A 27,108-nucleotide genomic window follows, 5' to 3' on the forward strand; every position below is an offset into this window, starting at 1 on the left:
AAACTACATTGTAGAGGATGTAGAAGAACTTCCCTGACCTCCCATCAAAGTCCATGACTCTGCTTGAGCTGCTTACTTTCATCCATGAGAAAGAGCTCAAAGAAATCTACCCCAATCTGTGGACTGCACTCATAATTGGTCTGACCCTTCCAGTGACAGCAGTGGAAGCAGAAAGGAGTTTTTCCAAGCTGAAGCTTATTAAAACATACTCTAGGTCCACTATGTCACAGGAGCGTCTCCCTGGACTTGCCATCATCAGCATCAATCATACCGTTATGGGGGCACGGTGGCGCAGCTGGTAGTGCAGCTGGTAGTGCAGCCGTCTCACAGTAAGAAGGTCCTGGGTTCGATTCCCGCCTGTGGGCGCTGAAGTGCGTGTTAGTTCCCCCATGACTTCAGTGCCCACACCATGGGTGTGGTTGGCGAAAGGATCTTTCTGTGTGGAGTTTGCATGTTCTCCCCGTGTTCCCCTGGGTAGCTAATGAGAACTACCCTCACAAAAACATGAGCTATACATGCCCCCTCTGGCCAACCGGGGCGCCAGATGGGGTGGGGAGGATCCGGCCGGAATAACGTGATCCTTCCACGCGCTACGTCCAGCCGGAGAAGCCCCACCCTGTCTGGTGAAAAGATGCGGCCTGCTCACTCCTCAGGTTAAGGAGGACCTGAGCTCAGTGCAGGGCCCTCCCGGGGTTGGTAGAGGATGGCAATGCCCAGGACTGTCACTTAGGTAGGAGCACGGGGTGGTAAAAATGGGAAAAAACCAGGATAAAAAATATATTACAGTAAAAAAAAAAAAAGAAAATCATACCGTTACCGTCTATTTATTCAATTTATTTTATTCATTAGTTATACATTTGAATGTGTGAAGGATTAGTGTAAGGCTGCTTACACTAATCCTTTCATTTATTTATTAAAGATACATGGCTGTGCTTTGATGGGATGTGGGGGGGGGGGGGGGCTTGGAGTTGTTTAGTGTTTAGTGTGACAGGACGTTAATGATGTCAAGAAGATTTTGTACACATGATTTCCCAAATGTCACAAGTAGAAGTATAGACATGATTGTAAAATCTTTTGCTTCAGAAGTGAACCGATGTGTCTATAGCATTTTCAATTACTAACACAGTATACAACATCTGGTGAAAAGAAACGGCCTGCTCACTCCTCAGGTTAAGGAGGAGACCTGAGCTCAGTGTAGGGCCTTCCGGGGTTGGTATAGGGAGAGCAGTGCCCAGACTGTCAATTAGGTAGGAGCACTGGGTCATAAAAAGGGGGAAAAATTGGGATAAAAAAAATATATATATATATATATATAATATAATTATTTTGAATACTATCTGACTGCACATATATGACTTTATATTGGTATACTTAATATGTATGAGCATTTCAAGACACGTGTGTATATTATGTGTATGTCATTTTTGTGTAATTGATACTGTATGTGTCTATACTAGCAGTTTGGCAGAATTCTTTATTCTTTATCTTTTTATATACTTATTTTTCTAGAGATCAATAAGGCTGGTAAAGGAAACACACTCACACACCCTTGCACACACACAAATAACCCTCTGTTACAAGATGAAAATACACATATATGTGTCTTTTAGGTTTTGCCAAACTTGGTATCAACCATTAATATATATGCAGACAAGGGGGAGGATAGTCAGGGCCACAGCTTTCGCAGTTGCCACTTATGGCAGTGAATCTTGGTTTTTCTCAAAGAAAGCAACACAGAAAATCGAAGCCTTTGAAATGTGGACATACCGACGCCTGCTGCGTGTGTCATGGAGGGAGCACAAGACCAACGACTGGGTTCTAGAACAACTAAGAACAAACCCAATGCTGATGAAGCAGATAAGGAGGAGAAAGATGAAGCACTTCGGCCACACCATCAGACATGACAGCCTGGAGAAAACCATCATGCAGGGCATCACGGCAGGGAAGAGACCCAGAGGGAGACCGGCAAGAACCTGGGAAGTTGACCTTACCAAATGGACGGGAGAGAGCCTAGGGGCAGTTACAAGAATGGCCGAAAATCGGGATCTGTGGAATGCTACCGTCAATGTCACAGCAGCTCAACCAAGAGAGAAGGGGGAGGGGTAAACCAAAGTACTGGACAAATGAACTTATAGACAAGAAGATAGTGTCTAAGGAAACTTTGTATTTATTTATTTAACCTTTATTTAACCAGGTAAGTCAGTTGAGTACAGTTTCTCATTAACTATGACAACCTGGGCAAGACGCAGCACAAAGAGTCAAGTACATACAATCACAGTGAAACAAAATCAACACGATATATAAAAAACACACAACATCCCCCCCAAAAAAAACATGAGTAAAAAGTGTTAGCTCTGGTCCGGAAGAGTTACAAACATGTGCAATGATCACAGGTTAATGTTGGGAGTGTATTTTTGAAGGAGGAGAATGGGATGAATGTGTGAACTTTAAGTGTTTGCTGCAGATGATTCAAATCACTAGCAGCAGCGAACTGAAATGAATTGTAGCCAAAGGTGGTGCGGGCATTCTGAATGACCAGGTTAATGTAACTGCTTGAACGTAAGTTCCAATTACTGATGTTGATATTAAGTAGTGAGCCAAGATATGAAGAGGTGCTTCCAGGGATGGTTTTGTAGATGAAATGATACCAGTGGATCAATCTAAGGGAGTGAAGTGAAGGCCAGTTGACAAGTGAGTAGAGGTTACAGTGATGGGTATTGAAAGGAGCACCTGTAACAAAGTGGATGGCGGTGTGGTAGATGACATCAAGTTTATCAAGTGTTTTGGAGGCAGACCTATATACTATATCACCGTAATCTAGAATTGGGAGGAATGTCATTTTAACCAGAGCGGGCTTTGCAGAGTGGGTGAAAGATGCTTTATTGTGGAACAAAAAAACAATTCTAGATCTGACTTTGGAAAGTAGTGTATTAATGTGGACATCAAAAGAGAGTGAACTGTCGATCCAGATACCCAGATATTTATAGGAATTGACAAATTTGAGTACTGATTTGTCCAGGGAGGAGATATTGTAAGGGAAGGTGATACGTGGTAGATTCCGGTTGAATATCATGCACTTTGTTTTGTTGGTGTTTAAGTGAAGGTGAGGGTGGGAGAAAGCGTGTTGGATATTATTGATGCTAGTTTGCAAGGAAGTCAAGGCAGTGTCCAGAGAGGGACTGGATGTGTTCAAGACGGTATCGTCGGCATATAAATTAATGTGCGAACTGCCTGATGCAGAAGCAATGTTGTTGAAATAGATATTAAACAGGGTTGTACCTAGAATGGACCCTTGAGGCAGGGGCAATGGGTCAGACAGAAATCCCTCAGCTCTTACAGACTGTACACGACCAGAGCAGTAGCTGGTGAACCATGCCAAGCAGTTTTCAGAGAGACCAATATCTTTAAGCCTGTCAAGCAGGATGCTGTGATCCACAGAGTCGAACGCTTTTTCCAGGTCAACAAGCACACCCACGCAGTATTCCTTCTTGTCAATGGTACATATGATGTAATTTAACACCTAAAGTGTTGCTGTGACACAACCATGGCCGGATCATAAAGCCAGACTGCATGGGGGTGAGAATATTGTTGGACTCCAGGTGGTGGGTGAGCTGTATGTTGATTAACTTCTCAAAAACTTTTGATAGGCAAGGTAAGATGGAGATTGGTCTGTAACAGTATAGGCCTACGTTGTCTACCCCTTTGAAAAGAGGGGTGACAGCAGCAGATTTCCAGTCCAGAGGAAATTCACATGTCTGTAGGGAGAGGTTAAACAAACAAGTTTAACCTCGGGGGCTGAGATGATATGAGCTGCTATCTTGAGAGAGAGAGGGTCTAAGGCAGATGTGCCCAACCTTTTTTGTCCCAAGAGCTACTTTTAGAGTAACCGACCTCCCGAGATCTACAAGTCCAGTGCACGCACGCACGCACGCACGCACGCACGCACGCACGCACGCACGCACGCACGCACGCACGCACGCACGCACGCACGCACGCACGCACGCACGCACGCACACACACACACACACACACATGATGAGTAATAGCCATAACCGACCTTAATATGAACCGAACAGAAAAATAAACCAAATAAAAAACAGCTAGATCGCTGTTTGAAAGAAAGAAACCACTTCCTACCTTAGTGGGAGACCTGGCACTGGGAGGCTAGCTTTTCATAGTTAGGAGTGTAGGAGCTGGTTGCAAGGCGTAGGCAGGCTGAAAGGTGACCATCAGTCAATGTTGATCTGTATTTGGACTTGATGATGTTCATGTGCGAGAAAGCAGACTCGCACAAATAAGTTGATACAAAAAGAGCAGTCAGGTTCAAAGCACATCTTCTGAGATTGGGATACTTCTCTGCCACCAGTAGTTTCCAGAACACTACATGCTCTCCAGGTTGAGTGGATGTTGATTTGGCTTTGATCTCACTGTCATTTTGCAGTGCCAGAATCTTATCCTCAAGAGTGGAGCTTTCAAAGTCAAAAAGTGATCCGACTTTGTCACCAACGTCAATACTTGCACCAAATGGATAACACATATAGCTGGCTATAGGCTCGATGGATGCAAAGTCAGTAAAACGCCTCTCAAACTCTGACGAGATGCTCTGAACTCCTCAAAATGTGCTCTGTCAAGCTGTGTCACACCTTTACCTTGACGTTGTAGTTCTGCTTGCATGTGAGGGATGTAGCACAGGTTACCAAGCTGCAGCCTGTTTGACATCAGCTTTAACTTGCTTTTAAACGTACTCACTGAATTCATCATGTTGACTACATCTTTACCCTTACCCTGCAGCTCTAAATTTAATTCATTGAGCTTTCCGGTGAGATCAGTGAGGAAAGATAAATCTAAAAGCCACTGGTGGTCCTCAAGCTTTGTCTGGTAGTCCACGTGTTTTGAAATCCTCAGGAAGTCCTTGATTTCAGGCAACAGCTCCGTAAATCTGGCTAAAAATGTACTTCTGCTTAACCACCTAACATCCGTGTGAAGCAGCAAGTCTGTGTGCTCAGCATCATTCTCCTCCAAGTGAGCATGGAAAAGCCTTCTCTGCAGACTCCTGGCTGGAACTGAACACACAATTTTCATCGCAACCTCCACAACTCCATAACTGATAATTCAGGATATCCGGGAAAGATTCACTTTGTTTGCACAGTGCAATAAACCCACTAGTGCGGCCCACCATAGACGGTATTCCATCAGCTGTGATGATCAGCTTGAAGAGCGGCAGGTTTGTCCCGCTAACAAATCCCATGAAAGCATTAAAAATATCCTCGCCTCTGGTGTGTCCTTTTAATAGCAAAATGTTAAGTAGCTCTTCCTTGGTGCTCATGTCTTCAAAACACCATTCTGATGAAAATACACAATTGTGCCACATCCACCATATCAGTCGACTCATCAAACTGGAGGAAAAAGCACTCTCATGCATCAATATCCTTCCTGAGTTGTTCCTCCACATCCACAGCCATTCCCTCACATCGCCTTAAAGCAGTATTGCGGGAGAGTTGCACTCCTTTAATGGCGTTCACAATCTCTGTTTTATTTTTAAAGTGATCAAAAAGGTTATCTGCTGCCTCGAGAAAGGCTTCCTTCACAATATCGCCGTCTTTGAATGGCTTGCTATGTTTGACAAGGACGTGACTGACCCGATAGGAAGCAATAATTATGGCCTTACTCTGGGTCTTTGGTTTGGTGAAGATTGACTGCCGTGCTGCAAGCTGTGCTTTCAAATCCCCAAGTGTTTTTGCTGGCAAATCCCTCTCATAGCTCCTGTGTACCGTTTTGAAATGCCGCTCCAGATTCCCTTTTTTTCCCAATGCCACCGTTGCATTGCCAATCAAACAAACAGGCTTTGAATGAGAATAAACAAAAAAATAATCTTCCTCTCACTCAGGGGGAACATGGTAGGTCTTGGCTTGTTTCCCCTCAGCCATGTTGACGTTTAGGGGTATGTAACTGCTGTAATTGCTAGCTGCAAGCTACTGTTGACAGCGATCAACTTCCCGCAGTTTTACCTACTCATCGGTAAGGAAAGTAGCTATTGGCTGTCCTAAAAGTCACTTATCGATGTCATCAGGGCAATGTGATTTACTTGAGGGATTTTTTTCTTTTGTAATTTTTAGTTAGTTTTTTCTTTAGTTTATTTTAGACAAAGAAAAGTCATGTCATCATTTTTTTTTCCCTACACACCTCACGGTCGACTTGGGATCAGTCTGCGGTCTACTAGTAGACCGGGATCGTCTGGTTGGACACTCTTGGTCTAAGGCATCCAGTCCAGCGGATTTCTGAGGGTCCAGGTTAAGCAGCTCCCTGCATACTTCAGTCTCCTGTACTGGCTGGAAGGAGCAGTGAAAAGTGAAAAGTACTGTGAAAAAGTGAAAAGGTGAGTGCTATATGATGAGGTTGTCGGGGTATCAGTAGACGTTGCAGCTACATAGGTACTTTATGACCTTAGCAAAATGTCTGTTAAAGTAATCTACCAGTCTGCCTTTACCAGTAAACACAATGACATCCAATTTGATAGCAGTAGGTAGACAAGAGGATGTGCTTTTATTTTCCATGCTTTTAACAGTTTTCCAGAATGGTTTAGGATCAGAGCTACTTCTGAGGAGTTGCTTTCTATAATAATTAGGGCCCGAGCACTTACAGTGCAAAGGCCCTATTGTATCTGTAGGAATTCTTTATTCTTTATTTTCCTTCTGACGAAAGGAGGGCCTTTTTGCCCCCCTAAACGTGCCTCAAAAGTGACCAAATTTTGCATGCAAGCCAGGCCTGGTGAAAAATTTGATATTTAATGGTTTGCATTAATGGGCGTGGCAAGATGGCTCAACAGCGTCCCTTAGAAAAATTTGTGCCTCAAGCCCCACAATACGGTTTGACGTACATGCACGAAAATCGGTACACACCTGTATCATGTCGCAACTTAAAGAAAAGTCTCTTGGCGCCATGGCCGAAACCGAACACGAAGTCGGCCATTTTGACGACGATAGATGCCAAAAGGCGCGCCCCCACTTCATCTGATTGGTCCATATGTGATTGTTCCTATTTTCTGCCATACCTTTTGAATGGTTTGACATAGAGAGTCGTGAGTGGTGTCATCGGACTCGATATTGAGTACTTGACCTTCATTGGCATGAATTAGCCCCGCCCTTCTTCTGATTGGTCGATATGTGATTGTTCCTATTTTCTGCCATAACTTTTGAACGGGTTGTGATAAAGAGATGTGGGTGGTATCATCGGACTCGGTATTGAGTACTTTACCTTCATTGGCCTGAATTAGCCCCGCCCCTTCTTCTGATTGGTCAATATTTGATAGTCCCTATTTTCTGGCATAACTTTCAAATGGTTTGACATAGAGTCGTGGGTGGTGTCATCTGAGTCGGTTTTGACTCCTTCACCTTAATTGGTGCAAATTAGCCCCGCCCCTTCTTCTGATTGGTCGATATCTGATAGTTCCTACTTTCTGCCATAACTTTTGAATGGTTTGATATAGAGAGTCGTGGGTGGTTTCATCTGCTAAATGTCCAGGCCTGAAGACATCTACATGCAAGTCATACAAGCGCTTCCACTGAAGCACGCCTGAATGTGCACAAGGGTGCGAGGGCCCGTTCATCGCTGCTTGCAGCTTTAATTTACATTTTGGTATTGTAATTCCGTCGTCTTGCATTCTCTGGCACCAGAATTTATCTTGGGATTAATAAAGCCTTGCCTTGCCTTGTCATTTTAAGTTCTCACCAACTGTACTTCCCCTTCATAGCACCTTTATTTGGTACATTTCATAGAGGGCTTGCATATTTCAATATACACACACATACAGTGTTTTCCCATTCTCTTGTTATCTTCTCTCTGCTGACACAGTTTCAAGGTTATTCTGTGGCATTTGACCACTAGTCTTACTCTGATGAGAAACAAGATCAGCTTGTTTCAAGACAAGATGTTCTGAGAACATTATCACGCTATACAAAAACTCACCACCTACATTCAGTAGAACTTTCTCAAAAGCTTTACACATCTGTTATGTCAGCAATGATAATGTGTATTTACAATTATTCTAGAACTGCATATCTTCTTCCACCATATCCAGAAACCTCTTCTTTGATTCTCTTGCTATAAAAAGAAAAGGGTTGCACAACTAAGGATTGCGAAGTTGTATATAGACAAACTACAAGACTTCTTGAACAATTTCTCTTGGACAGAGAAGACCAATGAATAGGGACTTGACAGTAGGAAAATGACCCCTTGTACATCAATTACTCCAATTTAACTGCTTTTTTTCCAAGCAGCGGAAAAACGCAAACAGCATTAAACATTTTATAACAACTGGATGTAATAACAGTATCAATGTATAAATCATTTAAGGTAATCCATGATAAGTGCAGATGAAAAAAAAACTACACATTAGCTGGTTAATTAATATGCAACAGTGAGTAAAAAATCCCAGAAGTTGCACTTTTTTCAGAGGTTTAGGGGCGGGATATTCTTTATAAAGTCAGGTCTACTGTCCCTTTGGCTCTACCAGTCAGCTCCTGATAACAATGTTTGTGATTTTAAGTGCTGTAGCCGTGTTTCTGGAGGAAGTCTGTGCCATCTCTGTAAGTGATTTACCAAGAATATATTTCTGAGAATTAGAGTCTCCTAGTTAGTGTTCAGTTTTGAAACTATAGTTCCTTTAGTGCTCTCAGTGCACATATTTTTGCACAATAAGTCAAACAGTGTAATTAAGGCTCAAGAATGTACAAGAGAATCAGAATCAGAATCAGAATCAGGTGTATTGGCTAAGTATGAACATGCCAGACAGGGAATTTTGACTCCGGTTATTTCGCTCACTGTACAGACAAATGGCTCTTATTAACATATACAATTTAAAAAAAAAGTGAAAGGTGCAGCAGTATGAGGTAGACATGGTTATTGAAAGGTGCATTGTTAGAGCATATGATTGTGTTATTATTATTATTGCACAGTGATTGATTACTCTGAAACTCTATGAGGGATGAGAGTTCATCAGAGCAACAGCTTGGTGGAAGAAACTGTCTCTGAGTCTGGAGGTTTTGGCGAACAGTGCTCTGTAGCGCCGTCCAGAGGGGAGGAGTTGGAACAGACTGTCCTGGGTGTGAGGGGTCTGCAGAGATGTTACCTGCCCGTTTCTTGGTCCTGGATAGATGGGAAGTTGGTCCCAATTATCCTCTCTTCAGACCCAATTGTCCGTTGCAGTCTGTGCCTGTCTAGTTAGGTGGCCGATACGAACCAGACAGTGATGGACGTGCAGAGAGCAGACTGAATGATGACAGTGTAGAAGGTGGTCAGCAGCTGCTGTGGCAGGTTAAACTTCCTGAGCTGACGCAGGAAGTACAACCTCTGCTGAGCCTTCTGAGTTAATGTGGGTGGTCCAATTCAGGTCCTCTCCTTCAGGATATTGTGGATCCAAGGAATCTTAAGGTGTCTGTGGTGGAAACAGTGCTGTTGAGGATGGTAAGGAGGTCACCCTCCCGGATCAGGCCAATGACAGTGGTGTCGTCCGCGTACTTCAGGAGCTTCACAGAAGAGCCCACTGAGGTGCAGTCGTTGGTATAGGGAGAAGAGCAGTGGCGAGAGGACGCACCCCTGGGGGGCGCCAGTGATGATGGTCCAGATGTTGGATGTGTGGGCAGACAGAGGTAGTGGAGGTTGACTGTGACTACGTTTACATGCAGTCAAAATTCGGGTTATTGCTAATATTCCGGTTACTGAAACATTCGGAATATTCCGTTTACATGCATGAGCATACAGGGTTATCCCTGTATACATGGTAATTAATCATTCGGGATATCCCGATGAAACCAGCGACGTGCGGAGAACGTGATGACGCAATTACCGTAATTTCCGCTTCTTCTTCCTGTATCCAAATTCAAAATAAATGCTGCTTCGCCCAACTTTTCGCTCACTTTCTTGCAAATCTCGCTATTCTCGTACTTTCTACCGTCTACAAATGCCAAAATGTTCATATCCTTCATTACATTTATGAAGTGATTAGTCTCCTCATTACTCCAAAAGTGTGGCGTGGTCTTGGGTTTCGCCGTGTTTAGAAGTACTTCCTGGACTCAAAAGACCAGGATTCCTTGCAAACAGAGCATGCGCAGAAAACAAATTCATGTTCCGTTTGATCGGGATATTCCATTAGGCGTTTACATGACCGAATATTCAGGTTTTAAAAGGAGTAACCCAGGGGTCATATTCGGGTTTTTAAGAACCTGAATATGAGCAAATTCGGGTAATTCAAAGGGGTTATTGGTGTTTACATGGCTGTGCATGGCTGTATTGACTGCATGTAAACGCAGTCTGTGTTGTGGTGTGAATATGCGGGCAGCTGGGGGGGGTTGTTTGATGGTAGTGTAGAGTCCTGCTGTGCTGCTGGCCTGTTCATCAAACCTGCCGTAGAAACTGTCCAGCTAGTTTGCAAGCCTGAGGTTGCCTGCAGGGCGTGGAGCTGTTCTTCTGAACCCGGTGATGTTCTGCAGACCTCTCCACACAGAAGGGGAAACAGGGTTGGCAGAGAGGCGACTCTCCAGTCTTTCTCTGTAGCTTCTCTTTGCTTCCCTGATCTACCTCGTCAGAGTGTTCCTGGCCTGCTTGAAGAGGGCTTGATCACTGCTTCTCTAGGCCTCCTCCTTGTCCCGGCTCAGCGGGTTCGATGTGAACCAGGGCTTGTTGTTGTTGTATGTGCAGAAGGTCTTAGTCTGCACACACATGTCCTCACAAAAACTGAGGTAGGATGTCACATTGTCCGTGACTTCATGCAAGTCCGTGGTGGCAGCTTCAAAAACAGTCCAGTCCGTGCAGTCAAAGAAAGCCTGAAGCTTCAGCTTTGACTCCTCTGTCCACTTCTTCACAGTCCTCACTACAGGCTTAGAGGTTTTTAATTTCTGCCTGTATGTAGGGATCAGATGAACCAGACAGTGGTCAGAGTGTCCTAAAGCTGAGCGGGGAACAGAGCGGTATGCATCCTTAATCACTGTGTAACAGTGGTCCACAGTCTGCGGGTCCCTGGTGGGGCACGTAACATGCTGCCTGTATTTAGGAAGTTCGTGGGTGAGGTTTGCTCTGTTGAAATCCCCCAAAACAATGAATACTGAGTTCGGGAGTTTTTCCTCCAAGTCCGTTATCTGGTCGCCCAGCAGCTGAGTAGCTTCACCTACACAAGCATGCGGCGGAGTGTAGATGGCGACCAGAACAAAGGATGAAAACTCCTGCGGTGAATAAAAAGGTCTGCAGTAAACAAAAAGTGTCTCTAACTGAGGGCTGCAAGAGTCTTTTAACACTGTGACATCCGTACACCAATCGCCGTTTATGTAGAAGCAGATCCCACCTCCCTTTGTCTTTCCTGAAAGACAATCCGCTCAGAGGAGCTGAAATCCCGGCAGCCGTATAGCGCTGTCCGGGACGAGATCACTGGGCCAGGTTTCAGTGAAACAAACGGCGGCAGATCTGCTAAAGTCCGGGTTTTTAGTGATGAGTAGCAGCAGCTCATCCATCATGTTTGCTAGAGAGTGGACATTACCCAGACGTATTGAGGGGAGCGGGGTACGGAAGCCTCTCTCCCTCAGCTTCACAAGTTCTCCTGCACGCTTGCCGCCGCATCTGCATCTCCTGCGAAACCGGTATAGAGCCATTGCTGCTGAGAATTTACATTTTGGACTAACACATCAGCTCCATCTCTTGATCTTTTTTCTGTTTCATATTTGCAGCTCGGGACTGTGTACACTGAGGGAGGGATGGTGGAGGGTGAAAACATTTGCCTTGGATTCCCTCGTCACATGGACATCTTCAAAGGAATTCCCTTTGCTGCCATGCCTGGAAGGTTTCAGAAGCCAAAGCCTCACCCTGGTTGGGATGGTGAGTAGACTAAGTGGTACAATCATCAGCTCTGCTGTTTGTAATACTTTTAGCTGAAAACCCAGTCATTTTACCCCTGAATCATTGTTGTTTCATGAAAGCTCTGAGAAGCCAAGTCTGCTCTGATTGGTCAGTTGTTTAGCCAACAATGGTGGAGTGCTAGCAGCTGCCCCTTTCTTAGTTTGAGCTATGCCAAACTGGTCACATGGCATTTAATTACTATATGGAGATTCATGGTATTACAGACGATTGAAAGATGAAAAGGCTGGACTTACTAAATGATTGATATGACTCTATCCACATGTTCAATCATGAACACAGATTATTATTATTTTTAACTTCCACCCCTCTCACACTGTGTGTGTCTCTGGTCAGGTGTTCTAAAGGCGACTGAATACAGAAAGAGATGTCTTCAGCTGACCCTCCTTCAGACTGACACCAGAGGCAGTGAGGACTGTCTTTACCTTAACGTCTGGGTTCCTCATGGCCGCACAGGTAAAGATTGAAAGATGCTGTATGAATGTGATCAAAGGTAGATAAAATCTATAACTTTCTTTTCATTCTCTAGTGTCTAGTAACTTGCCTGTCATGGTGTGGATCTACGGAGGAGCATTCTTGGTTGGAGGTTCGATGGGTGCTAACTTCCTGGATAACTATCTCTACGGTGGTCAGGAAATTGCAGATAGAGGAGATGTTATAGTGGTGACATTGGGATACCGTGTAGGAACCCTGGGCTTCCTGAGCACAGGAGACTCTAGTATGCCTGGTAGGTAACTGTCAAGACTCTGAAGCTCAAGGTCCTGCCTATTTTTACAAATGGAGCATTAAAACAGTAGCAGTATTTAGTGTAAAAGTATCTGTCTTTAACCTTCATCAGGAAATTATGGTCTGTGGGACCAGCAGGCTGCCATTGCATGGGTGCACAGGAACATTCGATCATTTGGAGGAAACCCTGACAACATCACCATCTTTGGAGAGTCTGCAGGTGGAGCCAGTGTTAGTTTTCAGGTGAGAAACCTTGTTCTTAGTTTGTTTGTCTCAGTTGAGCTGATGTACAGACAAATAGAGATTAAACTAAAAAGATCTCCTAATTCATAAATATGATTTGAAATCTGTTTGAAGACCAGACTAAAATGTTTATTCTTCTCTCTTAACTCACAGACTCTCACTCCTCACAACAAAGGTCTCTTTAAGAGAGCCATCTCCCAGAGTGGCGTTGCTCTTTGCCCTTGGGCAATCAACAGAGACCCCCGCAAGTTAGCTGAGGAGGTAAATAACAGCTTCTCTGACTGGTTATCTGTTTATTAATTTGGAGTACTTTAAACACGTACATCTTCAATGATGTACATATATTGGGATGTTTGGAACCAACTCACCAGATTGCCCTGAAAGTCAACTGCCCCACTGATGAGAAAATGGCTGCCTGTCTGAAGATGACCGATCCCGTGGTCCTGACAAAGGCGGGTGACACCAGTCTGTTCAGCAGTTCCAGCAGTAAGTTTGCAGATTTATTTAAGGCATCATCATCATAGCGACGGACAATTAGGTAATCTTCTGGATCAAGCCATACCATATTAGCCATGGTTTACCACCTAAAATCTTAGTCTTGCTTCCAATCTTTACTGTGGTAGTATTGGTTGTTGGGGTCTGACAGGAGGAGAGGTTAATCCAGGAATATCTGCTTATGAGATTGCCAAAGAGTGGACCAAAAGAATGAATCTACAATGTTCATTGCAATAATAGTGAGGAAAGACTGCAGTTCATCATGGGATGTCCCTAAGCAATTCAGGCATGTAGCAACATGACTAAAGGTCAGCACAAACTATGACTTTAAAATCTCACATAAAGTACATTATTCTTTAGATTTAGAAAAAAGCATCTACTTAAAGATATATGTTGTCAGTACTGTATAAAGAAGCTTGTTTGACTAAATGTCTGTTAGGTCCGATTGTGTTCAACCTGCTCCTGTCTCCTGTGATTGATGGCGACTTCCTGCCAGACGAGCCTCAAAACTTGTTCAGCAACGCTGCAGAAATTGACTACTTGGCTGGAGTGAACGACATGGATGGACATTTGTTCACCGGTTTTGATGTTCCATCGGTCAACTCTGATGTGTTGTCTACCCCTGTGTAAGTTCAAGTTTTATTTGATAATTCCAGAATACTGAAATCTAATTACAATATTTAGTACTTTTGTGTACATGTATTTAGTATTTTAGCAGACCTCTCTCTCTCTCTCTCTCTCTCTCTCTCTCTCTCTCTCTCTCTCTCTCTCTCTCTCTCTCTCTCTCTCTCTCTCTCTCTGTGAGCATGTCGGAGTAAGCGGGCGGAGCCGAGCAATTGAGTGAGTGTGACTGTTGGCAGCTGTGCCAGGGACAGTGGTTTTCTATCTTTTTGCTATCTTTTCTATCTCTTTATTATTATCTTTTTTCATTTATTCTCTATAGTGTTATGGTTTGGTTCTGTTTGGGTTAGTAACACTGGCGTAGGGTTTTGTTGTTTGTGTTGTTACTTGCTTTACCTGGACGTCTGCCTCCCGGGTTTGGTCGCAGCCGCTCAGGTATGGAGAGTTTAGAAAAAAACTCATGAAAACTAGATCTTTTTTGAGTGAGGGCTGCTTTACAAATCCAGAGTGCTACCGTCTCAAAAAGATAATGACCAAGATTAATGTCTTGTTGAATAGTGATGTCTGATGTTTAGTATATCTTTCACATGAATTATGATGATGGAGATTTTTTTCTGCTTATCATGAAATAAATCAGAATTGCTTCTTTAAATGTAAATGGGGCCAGGGAAGTAAGTAAGAGGGCCTTGTTATTTGAAACGATTAAGGAGAATAGTTTTGATGTGCTTCTTGCTCAAGAAACTCACACTGACGACTCAATTGTTGCTCACTGGGCAAGTGAGTTTTATTCTATCTATCTATCTATTTTAAGTCACAACACATCCAATGGTGGTGGTGTTGCTATTCTGTTCTCTAGGACCTTTACTCCTATTTCTTACCAGACTGAGGAATTAGTCAAGATTAGTCAAAAATTAGAGCCCAATTTGAAAACAATTTCTTTGTGTTTTTTTGTGCTTATGCACCCACCACGCCAGTGGAAAGAATTCTTTTTTTGAATATATTAAATGATGCTCTACGCAATTGTGAATCTGAGGATTTTTTACTCTTGGGAGGTGATTTTAATTCCACTGAAAATGCAATGGATAGAAATCATGTAGAGCCACACATGCCCTCACGCAGAAGACTCATAGAACTGATGAATGCAAATGAGCTTGTTGATGTCTGGAGGAACTTTCACAGTTCACAGAAGCAATACACATGGGTTCACTCCTACAATAACCGTTTGACTTTGGCTAGACTGGACAGATGTTATGGTTTTAAGCATCAACTTAGTTTGTTTAGGAAATGTGTGATCATCCCAGTTGGTTTTTCAGACCACATTTGTTTTTTTTTCTTTTTCGTTAAGTTCTGTAAAATCTAAAAGTGCTTATTGACATTTTAATAATAATTTGTTATCCGATGGCCATTTCAGAAAGGTTTTTAGACTATTTTGGCAGGATTTTAAGAACACAAAACCATCATTTAGCTCTTTGCAACAGTGGTGGGACTTTGGCAAGTCACAAATAAGACAACTGTGTCAGGAGTATACTTTCAGTGTCACAAGGGACATAACTCATTCAATGGTAGAACTTGAAAAAGAAATAATTGAACTCCAGCGTTTAGCTGAACAAACTGCCAATCAGACTTACACAGCAAGTGTTAAAGTGAAGCAGAAATCATTGGCTGACTTGCTAGGTATAAAGGCACAGGGAGCTCTGGTCAGGTCCCGCTTCCAGGGCGTGGAGTTGATGGACGCCCCTTGTAAATTATTTTTTAATTTGGAACAGAGGAATGGGCAGAAGAGGTTAATTCCCTCTCTGCTCTTCTGAGTATGGTGCAGTGTTGTCCAATCTGGCTGAAATACGTCAGAGAGCAGTCAGGTTTTACGAAGAGTTATATAAGAGTGAAAACTCAGATATTCAGGTGAAGGATGACAAGTCATTCTTTGAGTATCTACCCCAGGTGGTCGAAGAGGAGAATGCATTCCTTGGAAGGGCTTTGACCATTGAGGAGCTATGGAGAACCCTCCAGAGAATGGAGGGTGGAAAGGCACCGGGGTTGGATGGTCTACCCGTTTTTATAAGTCCTTTTGGTCAGAAGTGGGCAAGGATGTGTTGAGTGTTCTCAGTGACAGTCTTGCCAGGGGGCGTTTGCCACTGAGCTGCCGAAGGGCAGTACTCACTTTGCTGCCCAAAAAAGGGGACTTGAATGACATAAAATCATGGAGACCTGTGTCAATCCTCTGTAATGAATATAAATTGCTCTCTAAGGCGTTAGCTAATAGATTGAGTAAAGTTGTGGAGCAGGTTATTCATCCTGACCAGTCCTACCGTGTGCCAGGTAGGTTGACTCAAAACAACATTTCATTGAACAGGGACATTTTTGACGTAGGTAAGCTGTTTAATCTGGAATTTGGCTTAGTATCCATTGATCAAGAAAAAGCATTTGATCGTGTCGAGCACAATTATTTGTGGAGTGCTCTGGCAGCCTTTGGTTTTTGCCCTGAGCTTATTGATATGATTAGAGTTATGTACTGTGACATTGAGAGTATTTTAAAGGTTAATGGTGACTTGTGTGCTCCTTTTAAAGTTCACAGAGGGGTCAGACAAGGTTGTGCCTTATCCGGTATGTTATAGACTCTGGCAATTGAACCCCTCTTGGTGAATCTAAGGGAAGAACTGGTGGGGGTGAGAATTCCAGCGAGTGAAAGTGTTTTTAAAGTGTCAGCATATGCAGATGATGTTGCAGTACTTGAAAATGGTCAAAGAGACATAAATATTATGTTAAAGATTTTTGATGATTTTAATGTTGTTTCCTCAGCAAGAGTAAACTGGTCAAAAAGTTTAGCTATGCTGGTCGGGACTTGGTTAAATGGGGAGCCAAGCCTTCCGGCTGGCTTACATTGGGCTAGGAGTGGTTTTAAATATCTTGGTGTTTTTTTAGGGAATGAAATGTTTATTCAAAAGAACTTTGATGGGGTGGTTGAGAAAGTTAAGGACTGCCTTGATAAATGGAAATTCCTTTTAAAGAAGATATCCTACAAGGGGCGTGTCCTTATCAATAATTTGGTGGCATCTGCCCTTTGGCATCAGTTGTTTTGTGTGGACCCTCCAGCACAGTTGGTGTCAAAGATCCAGTCAATCCTAGTGGACCTCTTCTGTGATAAGCTTCACTGGGTTCCACAGAGCATCCTATATCTAACTAAAGAAGAAGGTGGACATGGACTTGTGCACCTACAAAGTAGGACAGCTGCCTTTCGGTTGCAGTTTGTCCAGCCTCTTTTCACTGGACCTCTGGATTCCGGCTGGAAATCTGTGGCGTGTGCCATTTTACAGACTTTTGATGGACTGGGGCAGAACTTTGTTTTGGATGGATCCAAGAAGATTGAACGTCAACAAACTCCCTGTGTTTTATTGCAATTTGTTTAAAGTTTGGTCCCTTCTAACAGTGCAACGCACAGGAAGCACAGTGTCTTTGTATTGGCTTTTAAAGGTGCCCCTAATCTTTGGGTCTGTTTTAGATATGACTCATGAAAAGTCTCTTCCCGCAGTCACACATAGTCTTCTTAGGTCTGGAGTCATTACTATAGAGAGTTTACTCAAGTTAGCAGGACCAGATCTTGTTAACGCTGAACAAGTTTCCAGTCAACTGGGGATGAGATCTATTCGAATAGTAGCTCAGTTACTAAAGAAATGGCGGACCTCCCTTACAAGAGAACAATTGCAGATGTTGGCGGACTATTTAGAGGGCTGTGCAGTTCAGACTGTAATGATCCTTTTCCCAATCTTTCATTGTCTCCAAATTTGACAGGCTGTACTGGTTCGTACTTGCATTTTGAACAATTGTCTCTTTTGGGTCAGAAGCCAGCTTCTGGCAAGTGTTTATATACTGTAAACTGTGTGTGAAGTCTTTTAACAAAAAGTGTCTGGACAAGAGGGTGGAAACACCCTGGTGTACTGTTTTACAAATGGGGGAAGATGTTCGACCCCAGTGGAGAGCACTATACAAGTCACCCTTAGCCAAAAAATGTGGGGATTTACAATGGAGGATTCTGCATGGAGCAATTGCAGTTAATGTCTTTGTTTCAGTGTTGAATCCTGTTGTGGTTCAAGAGTGCCCATTTTGTTTTGTAAGAGAGATTGTGTTTCATGCCTTCATGCAGTGTGTAAAGCCTGAATTATGGTTCTGTGTCAAACCAACGCAGAGCACACGCCATCACCGTGATGCCGTCGTGAACCCTTCGGACTTCTCCGTCACTCCATTTTGTCGCGGTGCAGCACCCCCCGTGACCGCTAATTCGCAATCTCTTCCTGAATGGTTTATCCGACTTTTTCCGGTTCCAGTGAATCAAAGAGATAAGAACTATTGTGCAAAAAACCAAAACAAACAAAAACACACATACACGAAGAAAAGAGCGCGGAAAGTTCACGACTGCTTCAAACCGGAAACCGGAAATGCGTTGCTTCCAAGCGAACCAATCACAGCCCTCTCGGTCTGCGTTTGGTCTGCATTTGGTCGGCGTCGCCTCGACGCGTAGTTACAATGTTCAGGAGGTGCATGTCAGTGACAGCGTCAGTGAAGGCGTCAGTGAAGGCGTCAGTGAAGGCGTCAGTGACGGCGTCAGTGACGGCGTGTGGTACGCGTCTACGCGTACCACACGCCGTAGGCACGGCCTCGTTTTGACGCAGAACCATAACTCAAGCTTAAGGCTACGGCCATTATTTGTGGTTCTACAGTCACTCTTTGATCATTTTAATGAAACATTTTCAATGGAGACTTTTATTTTGGGTTTTAAATATATGCGGAAACATCGTTTCAAATGTCAGCTGATAAACTTTCTCCTAGGTCAAGTAAAAATGGCAATCTATGTTAGTCGTAGAAACAAAATTGAGCAAACTTCTAGTGACGACATAGTAATGGTCTTTTCAATACTTGTGAGGTCTCGCATGTTAATTGATTTTCATTTTTACACACCATGATGAATATTGAATCTTTTGAAGAAATTTGGTGTTATAATAGTGTGTTGTGAATGGTTGCTATTGCAGTTTACACATTTCTTGGAGGATAACGCATGGCTTGCCTCTCAATTTTATCTATTTACCGTATTTTCTGGACTATAAGCCGCACCTGTATATAAGCCGCACCCGCTCTATTTTTAAAAAAACAATAAAAAAAAGATATACAAGCCGCACCTGTATATAAGCCGCACCCACTTTTATTTAAAAAAAAAAGATATGCAAGCCGCAGATATTTATGTTGTTAGATTAGATATTTACTACATGTACAGAACGATTTTGAAGTGTAAATGATGTACATGTTTGTACCTAAATAGATCCTTTCCTAACAGTGTCTTTTAACACGGCAGCAACTTTGCTGATTAAAATGGAACAGAACCAAGAGAAAATAACCAGTATTTATTTATCTATTTATCTGTTTGAAATCTGCTTCTACTTACTTCTATCTGCTAAAGAAGAAGTAGCGTATTCTTCTTTGCATTTATTTTGTCTTAGTTTTTATTCTAATTCCGGTTAGCACTCCCCCTAGCGGTGGAAGAAAAATCCACAGAATAGCCGCACCTTTGTATAAGCCGCATGGTTCAAAACCTAGGAAAAAAGTAGCGGCTTATAGAAAATACGGTAATATGATTGTACACTGGACAAAGTGATCATGTATTCTCTCTCTCTCTCTCTCTCTCTCTCTCTCTCTCTCTCTCTCTCTCTCTCTCTCTCTCTCTCTCTCTCTCTCTCTCTCTCTCTCTCTCTCTCTCTCTCTCTCTCTATCATTGTAGTGAGGATGTGAAGAGACTCTTGGCTTCCTTCACAAAGGAGAAGGGCCAGCTCGGTTTGGATAATGCCTACTCCACATACACCCTAGACTGGGGATCAAATCCCAGCAAGGAGATGATCAAGAAAACTGTTGTGGCCATTGAAACTGATTACATCTTCCTGATTCCTACACAGAACGCCCTTTATCTTCATGCTTCTGCTGCCACGTGAGAATGATTTCTTGATCAACATTTGTCACAGTCAGTTTATTTAAATGCAATCTGGTCACACATGGGTGAGGGGTTAAAAAAGCCAATAAAGCCTATCTGCAGATAGTTTTGGGTGTAGTCCATTGAATTAACATGGAACATCCCCTTTTTTATCCCATTAAAGAACTGGACACACCTACTCGTACCTTTTCTCTCAGCCCAACCGTTTGGGGGGCCTTGCATTGCCCTACCCTAGTTGGATGGGAGCTGACCACGCTGATGACTTGCAGTACGTGTTCGGGAAGCCTTTTACCACGCCACTGGGATACTGGCCTAGCCATCGTGATGTCTCCGGCTACATGATTGCATACTGGACCAACTTTGCCAAAACTGGGTAGAGATCTGCATAAACACAACAGTATTTATTAAAAAAGAAGAGAGCCACTCACCAAAAAAAGAAAACTCTTCTGTATTTGTTTACAGAGACCCTAACAGTGGAGACATGAAAGTCCCTGTTTCCTGGCCAAAATTCACCACCTCAGGACATCATTACTTGGACATCAATGCTAGGATGCACAAGGACAATGTGAAACAGATGATGAGGACACGCTACGTTCACTTCTGGTCTAGTGTCTTTCCCAACCTACCTTCAGTCAATTCAAGATCGAGATCTTGTGTGTATATTGGCCAACTTTAGTGAGGATCAGTGGTGTAGGCACAACATGAGTGTTAAGTTCATGAAAAATAAATTGTTATTATACACTGATGTTTTGAGTTTAATCATCAATAGAGCTAAGTCAGCCACATGTATGTTAAACCCGACTCGACTATTCAAAAATATTTTTTCTCTTATTGGTGTGACAATACTGGACCAAATCCACCTATCCCTAAGTTTAGGATATGTACCACAGGTTTTCAAAGTTGCAGTAATTAAACCTTTACTTAAAAAACCTTCTCTTGAATGAACCCCGAATATATTGAATGAACCCCCGAATATATTGAATGAACCCCCGAATATATTGAATGAACCCCGATAACAAGGTTTTATCAAATTATGGATGGGAGCTTTAAAGTTGAAAACCGGGACAGTCCCAGTCTGTTAACACAGCCTCGTGTCTGTATCCTGCAATCGGTATCCAAAGTCAAGTACTCACGCAACCTCTCAGTGCAGAAGTAACATGGTGGTGTAGCCCGCCAGGCCTCAGAGCGATGTTCAGACAGCTCCCCGCCGCCTCTCGCAGCTCCGGCCACCTGCGTCCTGCGACGTGTCCTGGCCCCGACTCGTCTGCTCGTTCCGTCCTCACCCGCACGAACGTCCTAACGGCAGCCTCCTCCCTCCATGTCCCTGCTGCGAAAAAGTCAGGTTCTTTGCTCAGGAGCTAACTAGCCGCACCCTCCAGGAAAATGGCGGAGACCAAGTTGCTGCGGCTCGGGAAAAAAACTCCACACTCGTGCAAAGGAAACACGCCCGACCAAGATACTGGCACAAAAGAAATGCTCCGACCGATTAAAGTCTCGCTGGGCAACAATATCAAAATTTTAGTCTCCAGATATTTACCGTCTTTCTCTCTCCCTGCAGCCAGCCAGTTCACTGTCTCCTGTCAACTGCCGGACCTTCCTCCCCTGCCGTCGAATGAGTCTTTTCTTTTAACCAAGTTAACCTTTTATAATTTTATTAAAGACCATAAAATACTTTGTAAACATCATCATACATGAATTATAAAGTTAATAAATGAACAATATTTATTTTAATAAAACTATTAATAAAACTATTGCAAAACATGAAGTTCTACTCTATTTTCGATAGAAACCCAGGGAAATAAAGCAAAACATGTATACACCTTTTAGGGATTTTTAGAGAACCCTACATACTTAATTGACACTTTTATTTGGTTGCCATTGATGAATATATACACATTAAGATAGTGAATTTAGTGAATGCTCAGATGCTAGATTACTTTTTCCCACTCTTCTTTCTGACTCCCATAGGTTTGGTTGATGTGCACAGAGGATATTGCTAGAGGATATTGTAATAAAGCCAACTTTTACACCAGATACGCCTCTTTTTTTCAAATTGTTCCCCTTTGGAGAAGTCAGAGTGGGTCAAACACTACACTGATGAGCAGGACGTGGCGTCAGGCACTTTTCAGAGTATTCTAATAAAATATATGCTCATATTCTCTGTAAGTGTGTAAATGGAGCTTGTGTTCCACTGCTAACCCGTCGCTATGGGCGGGCCATAGGAGGCCGGGCCCGCCCATAGCAAAACATTTTTTTAATCTTTATTTTATTATTTTCTTGTTAAAAATACTAATGTTGCTTTCTTTATCACAAAAATATAAAAAATAGAATGGAAGAATGGTGTGTTTATGTTTGATTGGGAAACTTAAACTGCAACGGCCAAAATGTCAGATTACGTACTTGACGTAGCCTACGTTAATAACTGTTACCGCGCAATTCGAATGAATGAATGAATCTACGGTCTAGTTTTCGCTGGCGAAGATATGGACTTGTTCACTGCAGTGACACTTGTGAATAGCGCTTCTGACTGTGTGAAGACACTGCGCACAGAAAATGAATTTGCTGCGCTATGGGATCTCTGCGCTCCTCCAGTCACGGCCAGCGAGGCTGTGCCAGTGACCGGCCCCGGTCCAAGCAAGAGAAGACGCACAGTTAACAAGAACCTCCGTGAATTTGCAGTTGAAGAAACCATTGGGCAAGCACAGAGTGACATAGACGAAAAGACCGAGTTCAAGAGGGTATTTTACAGTGTTATCGATGCTGTGCAAGGAGAGATGGATGTGCGTTTTGGAGAGCGCAGCAGCGAGCTCATGGGCGCACTGGCTGCTCTGGATCCAGAGGCCGAGAATCATTTCCTGGACCCATCAAAGGTAACCCCTCTACTGGAATTAACTGGAGCTGATGCAGGCGTGCAGGAAGACGTTTTTGCCAGGGGGTGCGGGGTGCTCTCAAATGAGGCTTACAAGGTTGTGGAACAGAAACAGCAACCACGCTGCAGCCCCTGCCGCACCCCCACTTCCGGCGCCTATGGCTGATGTGGTTGAATCTGAATATGCTGTGGCCCGTGAGTTCTTGGCGAAGAAAATGACCGACACCCCGGTCTCCCCCGAAGATGGAAAATGGACAATCGCACATTCAACTGTGCTCTCAAGGCTATGCTTGAGACTCATTTTCCACGCTCAAAAACATGTTCTCGGAGCATCGGCGCAGTATGCTGCACAGACGCAAGGCCCAGCTGATTCAGCTCGCTTTTGAAAAGGACCTCACTCACAGGTTCAAGTCCCGGTGGAAGGATTCATTGATGAGGAGGTTCAGCTCGGAGAAACTGCACCCGCTGTGGTGCTTTTTCAGTTTTAGAGACGATTCTGGTGTTACATCTATGTTGCATAGTCAAGTGTTTTGTGGATATTGCTTCAATGTTTTGTGGACACTGCTTTGATGTTATGCTTAAAATTGCGAGGAATTATGCTATATAGGGTATATAGCTGGTCATATTTGCTGTTGCTTATGTTTAACGTGATGGTTACGTGTATCAGTGCTGAACGAATATATGGCTGAAGTAATGGTGCCCCCCCCCTGCAGTTGATATGCCCCCCTTAAGACTGAGGTATGGCGACGGGTCTGTTCCACTGTTAAGGGGCTGACACACCAAGCCGAAAATCGGCCGTCGGGCCGTCGGTGAGCGTCGGTGCTCGTCTGTCGGCATAGTTTCCCCGGTGTGTCCCGCATGTCGCCACAGGTCGGGCGCCCGTCGGGAGCTTTTCAGCCGATTTGACATGTTGAATCGGCGTCGGCCGTCGGTCAAACAACTCACTCTGTGATTGGCTGTTCCCAGAATTTCCCAGAATGCTTTTCGTCGTCATTTGCGGACTGAATAAAAAAAAAAACATTTCTAGCGAGAAATAAATATTTTACTTTCATAATATTCACTCAGTGAATGTACATAATCACTCGCTTGTCTTTTTCAAACCGCGCCAGAATAAAGGCTGATTTATGGTTCCGCGTTACACCAACGCAGAACCTACGGCGTAGGTTACGCAGCGACGCGCGCCGTACGCCGTACCCTACGCCGTACCCTACGCCGTAGGCTCTGCGTCGATTTAACGTGGAACAATAAATCAGCTCCGGAGCCGGCAGGCAGAAAATCTCGAAATTTTCGGAGCAAATTACTTAACAGGCGTAGCTACAACTGTTAGATTTCATCTATTAAACCAACATTTATCTTCCTAAATGATTTATTTCAGCCAGCAGTAATTCTACACAGAGTTTTGTTTGTCTGCACATGTGTTTTCTCAATAAAGCTTTGAAAAAAAAAGCGCTGTCCCCCTCCTTGAGCCCCTGAATACAGACTGCCGCTGCCTGCTGGTATGGAGGGGAATTACCTCTCACGCATGCGCAGAACGTACGTGCTAGTTCGCTGTCGGATGTCGTATTTGCGGTGTGTCTAGTGAGCCCGACACAGCCCGACACAGCCCGACACAGCCGACGCGAGCCGACACAGCAGTCGGCAGAGAGCGGGGGAAGTCCGGTTGGTGTGTCAAAGCCTTAAGAAATGTAAGACATTTCGTAGCCCCACCTTTGTTATGCTGTCCTAATACTGGAATACAGTCTCTGTTAAATAAAATTGTTCTTCTGTAATGACAAACATATTTTTCTGTGATTTAAGAGCCTTCATACATTGTCTTTTAATTATTTTACTTGTTCTCACAGACAGACACTTGCTCCTATTGTCACATTCATCATTTAAATACATAAGACTGTATTTGTGTGTGATTCCTCCCCAGCAGACTGCAGCATAAAACAACACACTGACCACAGACTGATAAACATCTGCAGCATCATACTACAGATGTCAATAGATCTGGATCATAAAATATTTAACTGAAAACCATAATTTATCATTGTCCAATGTAAGGGAGTATTAATAAATCGCTTACATTAATCTCATGTAGCTACACAAGAGATGCATTGCACCAGATTACAGTTCAGTTGCTAATTTATCTGCAATCCATGAAGTGAAGTTTTCCCTCCCCCCAAAATAACACAGACAAGCTTGTCAAATTACGCTTTTAGTTGTCATCCAGCCATTCAATACACGTAACTGACATTGTTGTATTCACAGTGATTCAATATCAGCTGTAAATGTACTTGTGTACGGTTTATTTTAATATTTACCGTTCAAAAGCGAGCTCACTGCTGTCTGTCCCATAGACTAACATGACAGCGCTGCTTTGTTTTGGAACTTTCGGGGCCTCCATGAACCACGTGACCGCTCTGGCGGGGAGAACAAAAGTTGTCGCCACTCTGTTTTATCCACTGCTCTGATTCAAAGGTTATAGCAGAAAATAGGGACAACCAATCAGAATAAGGGGCGGCGCTAAAACCAAGCTCAAGGTAAACAACGCCACAATAGGTGAAAAGTTGAAATATGAAATTTCTAAAGTGACATATATAAATCAAAATATGATAAACCTAAATGTGACTTATTTTTTGAAATGATCAAAGATAACATTAAAAAAATAAGTGACAATGACAAAAACCTGCTTGACGAAGAATTAACCATAACAGAAATTGAACTAGCGATGGAACAGATGAAAAATGGAAAGTCCCCAGGAATAGACGGACTTAGATCTGAATTTCTGAAACATTTTTGGGATGATGGGCAGCACGGTGGCTTAGTGGTTAGCACTGTTGCCTCACAGCAAGAAGGTCCCCGGTTTGACTCCCAGGCCCAGCAGGGTCTTTCTGTGTGGAGTTTGCATGTTCTCCCCGTGCTTGCGTGGGTTTTCTCCGGGTACTCCGGCTTCTTCCCACAGTCCAAAAACATGCATATTAGGTTAATTGGTGATTCTAAATTGCCCGTAGGTGTGAGCGTGAGTGTGGTTGTGAGCATGGTTGTTGGTGTATATGTGGCCCTGTGATGGACTGGTGACCTGTCCAGGGTGTAACCCCTGCCTCTCACCTGAAAATAGCTGGGATAGGCTTCAGCAGACCCCCGTGACCCCGCAAGGGATAAAGCGGGTATAGATGATGGATGGATTTTTGGGATGATATTAGGGACCTAATACATAAAGCTTTAGATTGTGTTTAAGATGGATATTTATCCCCCACCAAGAAAACAGGCCTAATAACCTTGCTTCCTAAACCAAATAAAGACCTGCTGATGTTGGACAATTGGAGACCAATTACACTGCTCTGTAATGACTATAAACTTGTCGCCCTTGTATATGTAAATCGTCTAAAAAGTGTCATTGAAACTCTTATTGAGGAATATCAATCAGCCTTTATAAAAGGCAGACACATTCACAACCATGTAAGGCTAATTATAGATATGATTGACTATGAATCACTCATTGAATCAGATGGTCTCATTTTGTTTAGAGATTTTTTCAAAGCATTTGATACCGTGGAACACGAATTCATGTTTACAACTATGAAAAACATTGGGTTGGGAGACGGGTTATGCAATATTATTAAAATGTTTTATAATGACATTTATAGCTATATTTCCCTAAATCCAGGAATGACACCAAGATTAAAAATTCAATGTGGCATAAGACAGGGGTGTCCCATTTCACCACTAGTATTTATTTTATGTACACAAATGTTTGCTCACCTTATTGTAAATCAGTCACACCTCAAAAGAATCAGTATCTTTGACCATGAATTCCAAATCAGTCAATTTGCTGATGATACAGTTATTCTATTAAAAGATAAATCCTTTATTAAAAAAGCTCTGGATACAATTTCAATTTTCTCAAAAGCTTCTGGTCTTAAATTAAATTAAAAAAAATATGAACTGTTTTCTCTGTATTCATGCACTGAAGCTTATATTGAAAAGTATCCCTGTAAAGAATGAAGTAAAATACTTAGTTATATCAATATGTAAAGATAAAAATAAAAGAGAACAAATCAACATAGAAAAGAAAATAAATATCTCTAAATCACTGGCTTATAAGAGATCTGTCTATTTTAGGTAGAGTCCTATTGACCAAAGCAGAGGGAATATCCAAATTAGTTTATTCGTGTCAATCTCTGTACGTTTCTCCTCAAATGATCAAAATAGCAAACTCGGTGATCTTTAATTTCATATGGAGAAACAAATCCCACTAAAAAAAGATCTCACCTTATTAAAAACTACAACCTTG

General features: G+C 43.0%; 1 protein-coding gene across 1 annotated transcript; it reads left to right on the forward strand.

Moving 5' to 3' along the window:
• The first annotated feature begins 1,755 nt into the window (after positions 1-1,755).
• On the forward strand, positions 1,756-22,995 carry LOC133454470 (bile salt-activated lipase-like). The gene is made up of 12 exons (XM_061733199.1): positions 1,756-1,965; positions 11,715-11,862; positions 12,238-12,357; positions 12,431-12,628; positions 12,740-12,870; positions 13,024-13,131; positions 13,242-13,356; positions 13,805-13,991; positions 19,754-19,957; positions 20,124-20,333; positions 20,423-20,613; positions 22,553-22,995. The coding sequence occupies exons 1-12, from the start codon at positions 1,756-1,758 to the stop codon at positions 22,993-22,995; spliced, it is 2,265 nt and encodes a 754-aa protein (XP_061589183.1).
• Positions 22,996-27,108: the final 4,113 nt, after the last annotated feature.

The sequence above is a fragment of the Cololabis saira genome, chromosome 11, assembly GCF_033807715.1.
Source record: "Cololabis saira isolate AMF1-May2022 chromosome 11, fColSai1.1, whole genome shotgun sequence".
Lineage (NCBI taxonomy): Eukaryota > Metazoa > Chordata > Actinopteri > Beloniformes > Belonidae > Cololabis > Cololabis saira.

Coding starts and splice junctions, on each gene's coding strand:
- LOC133454470 (XM_061733199.1), top strand. CDS start 1,756: ATGTGGACATACCGACGCCTGCTGCGTGTGTCATGGAGGGAGCACAAG. Junction 12,629..12,739: donor AGGAGACTCTAGTATGCCTG/GTAGGTAACTGT, acceptor AACCTTCATCAG/GAAATTATGGTCTGTGGGAC. Junction 13,357..13,804: donor TCTGTTCAGCAGTTCCAGCA/GTAAGTTTGCAG, acceptor AATGTCTGTTAG/GTCCGATTGTGTTCAACCTG.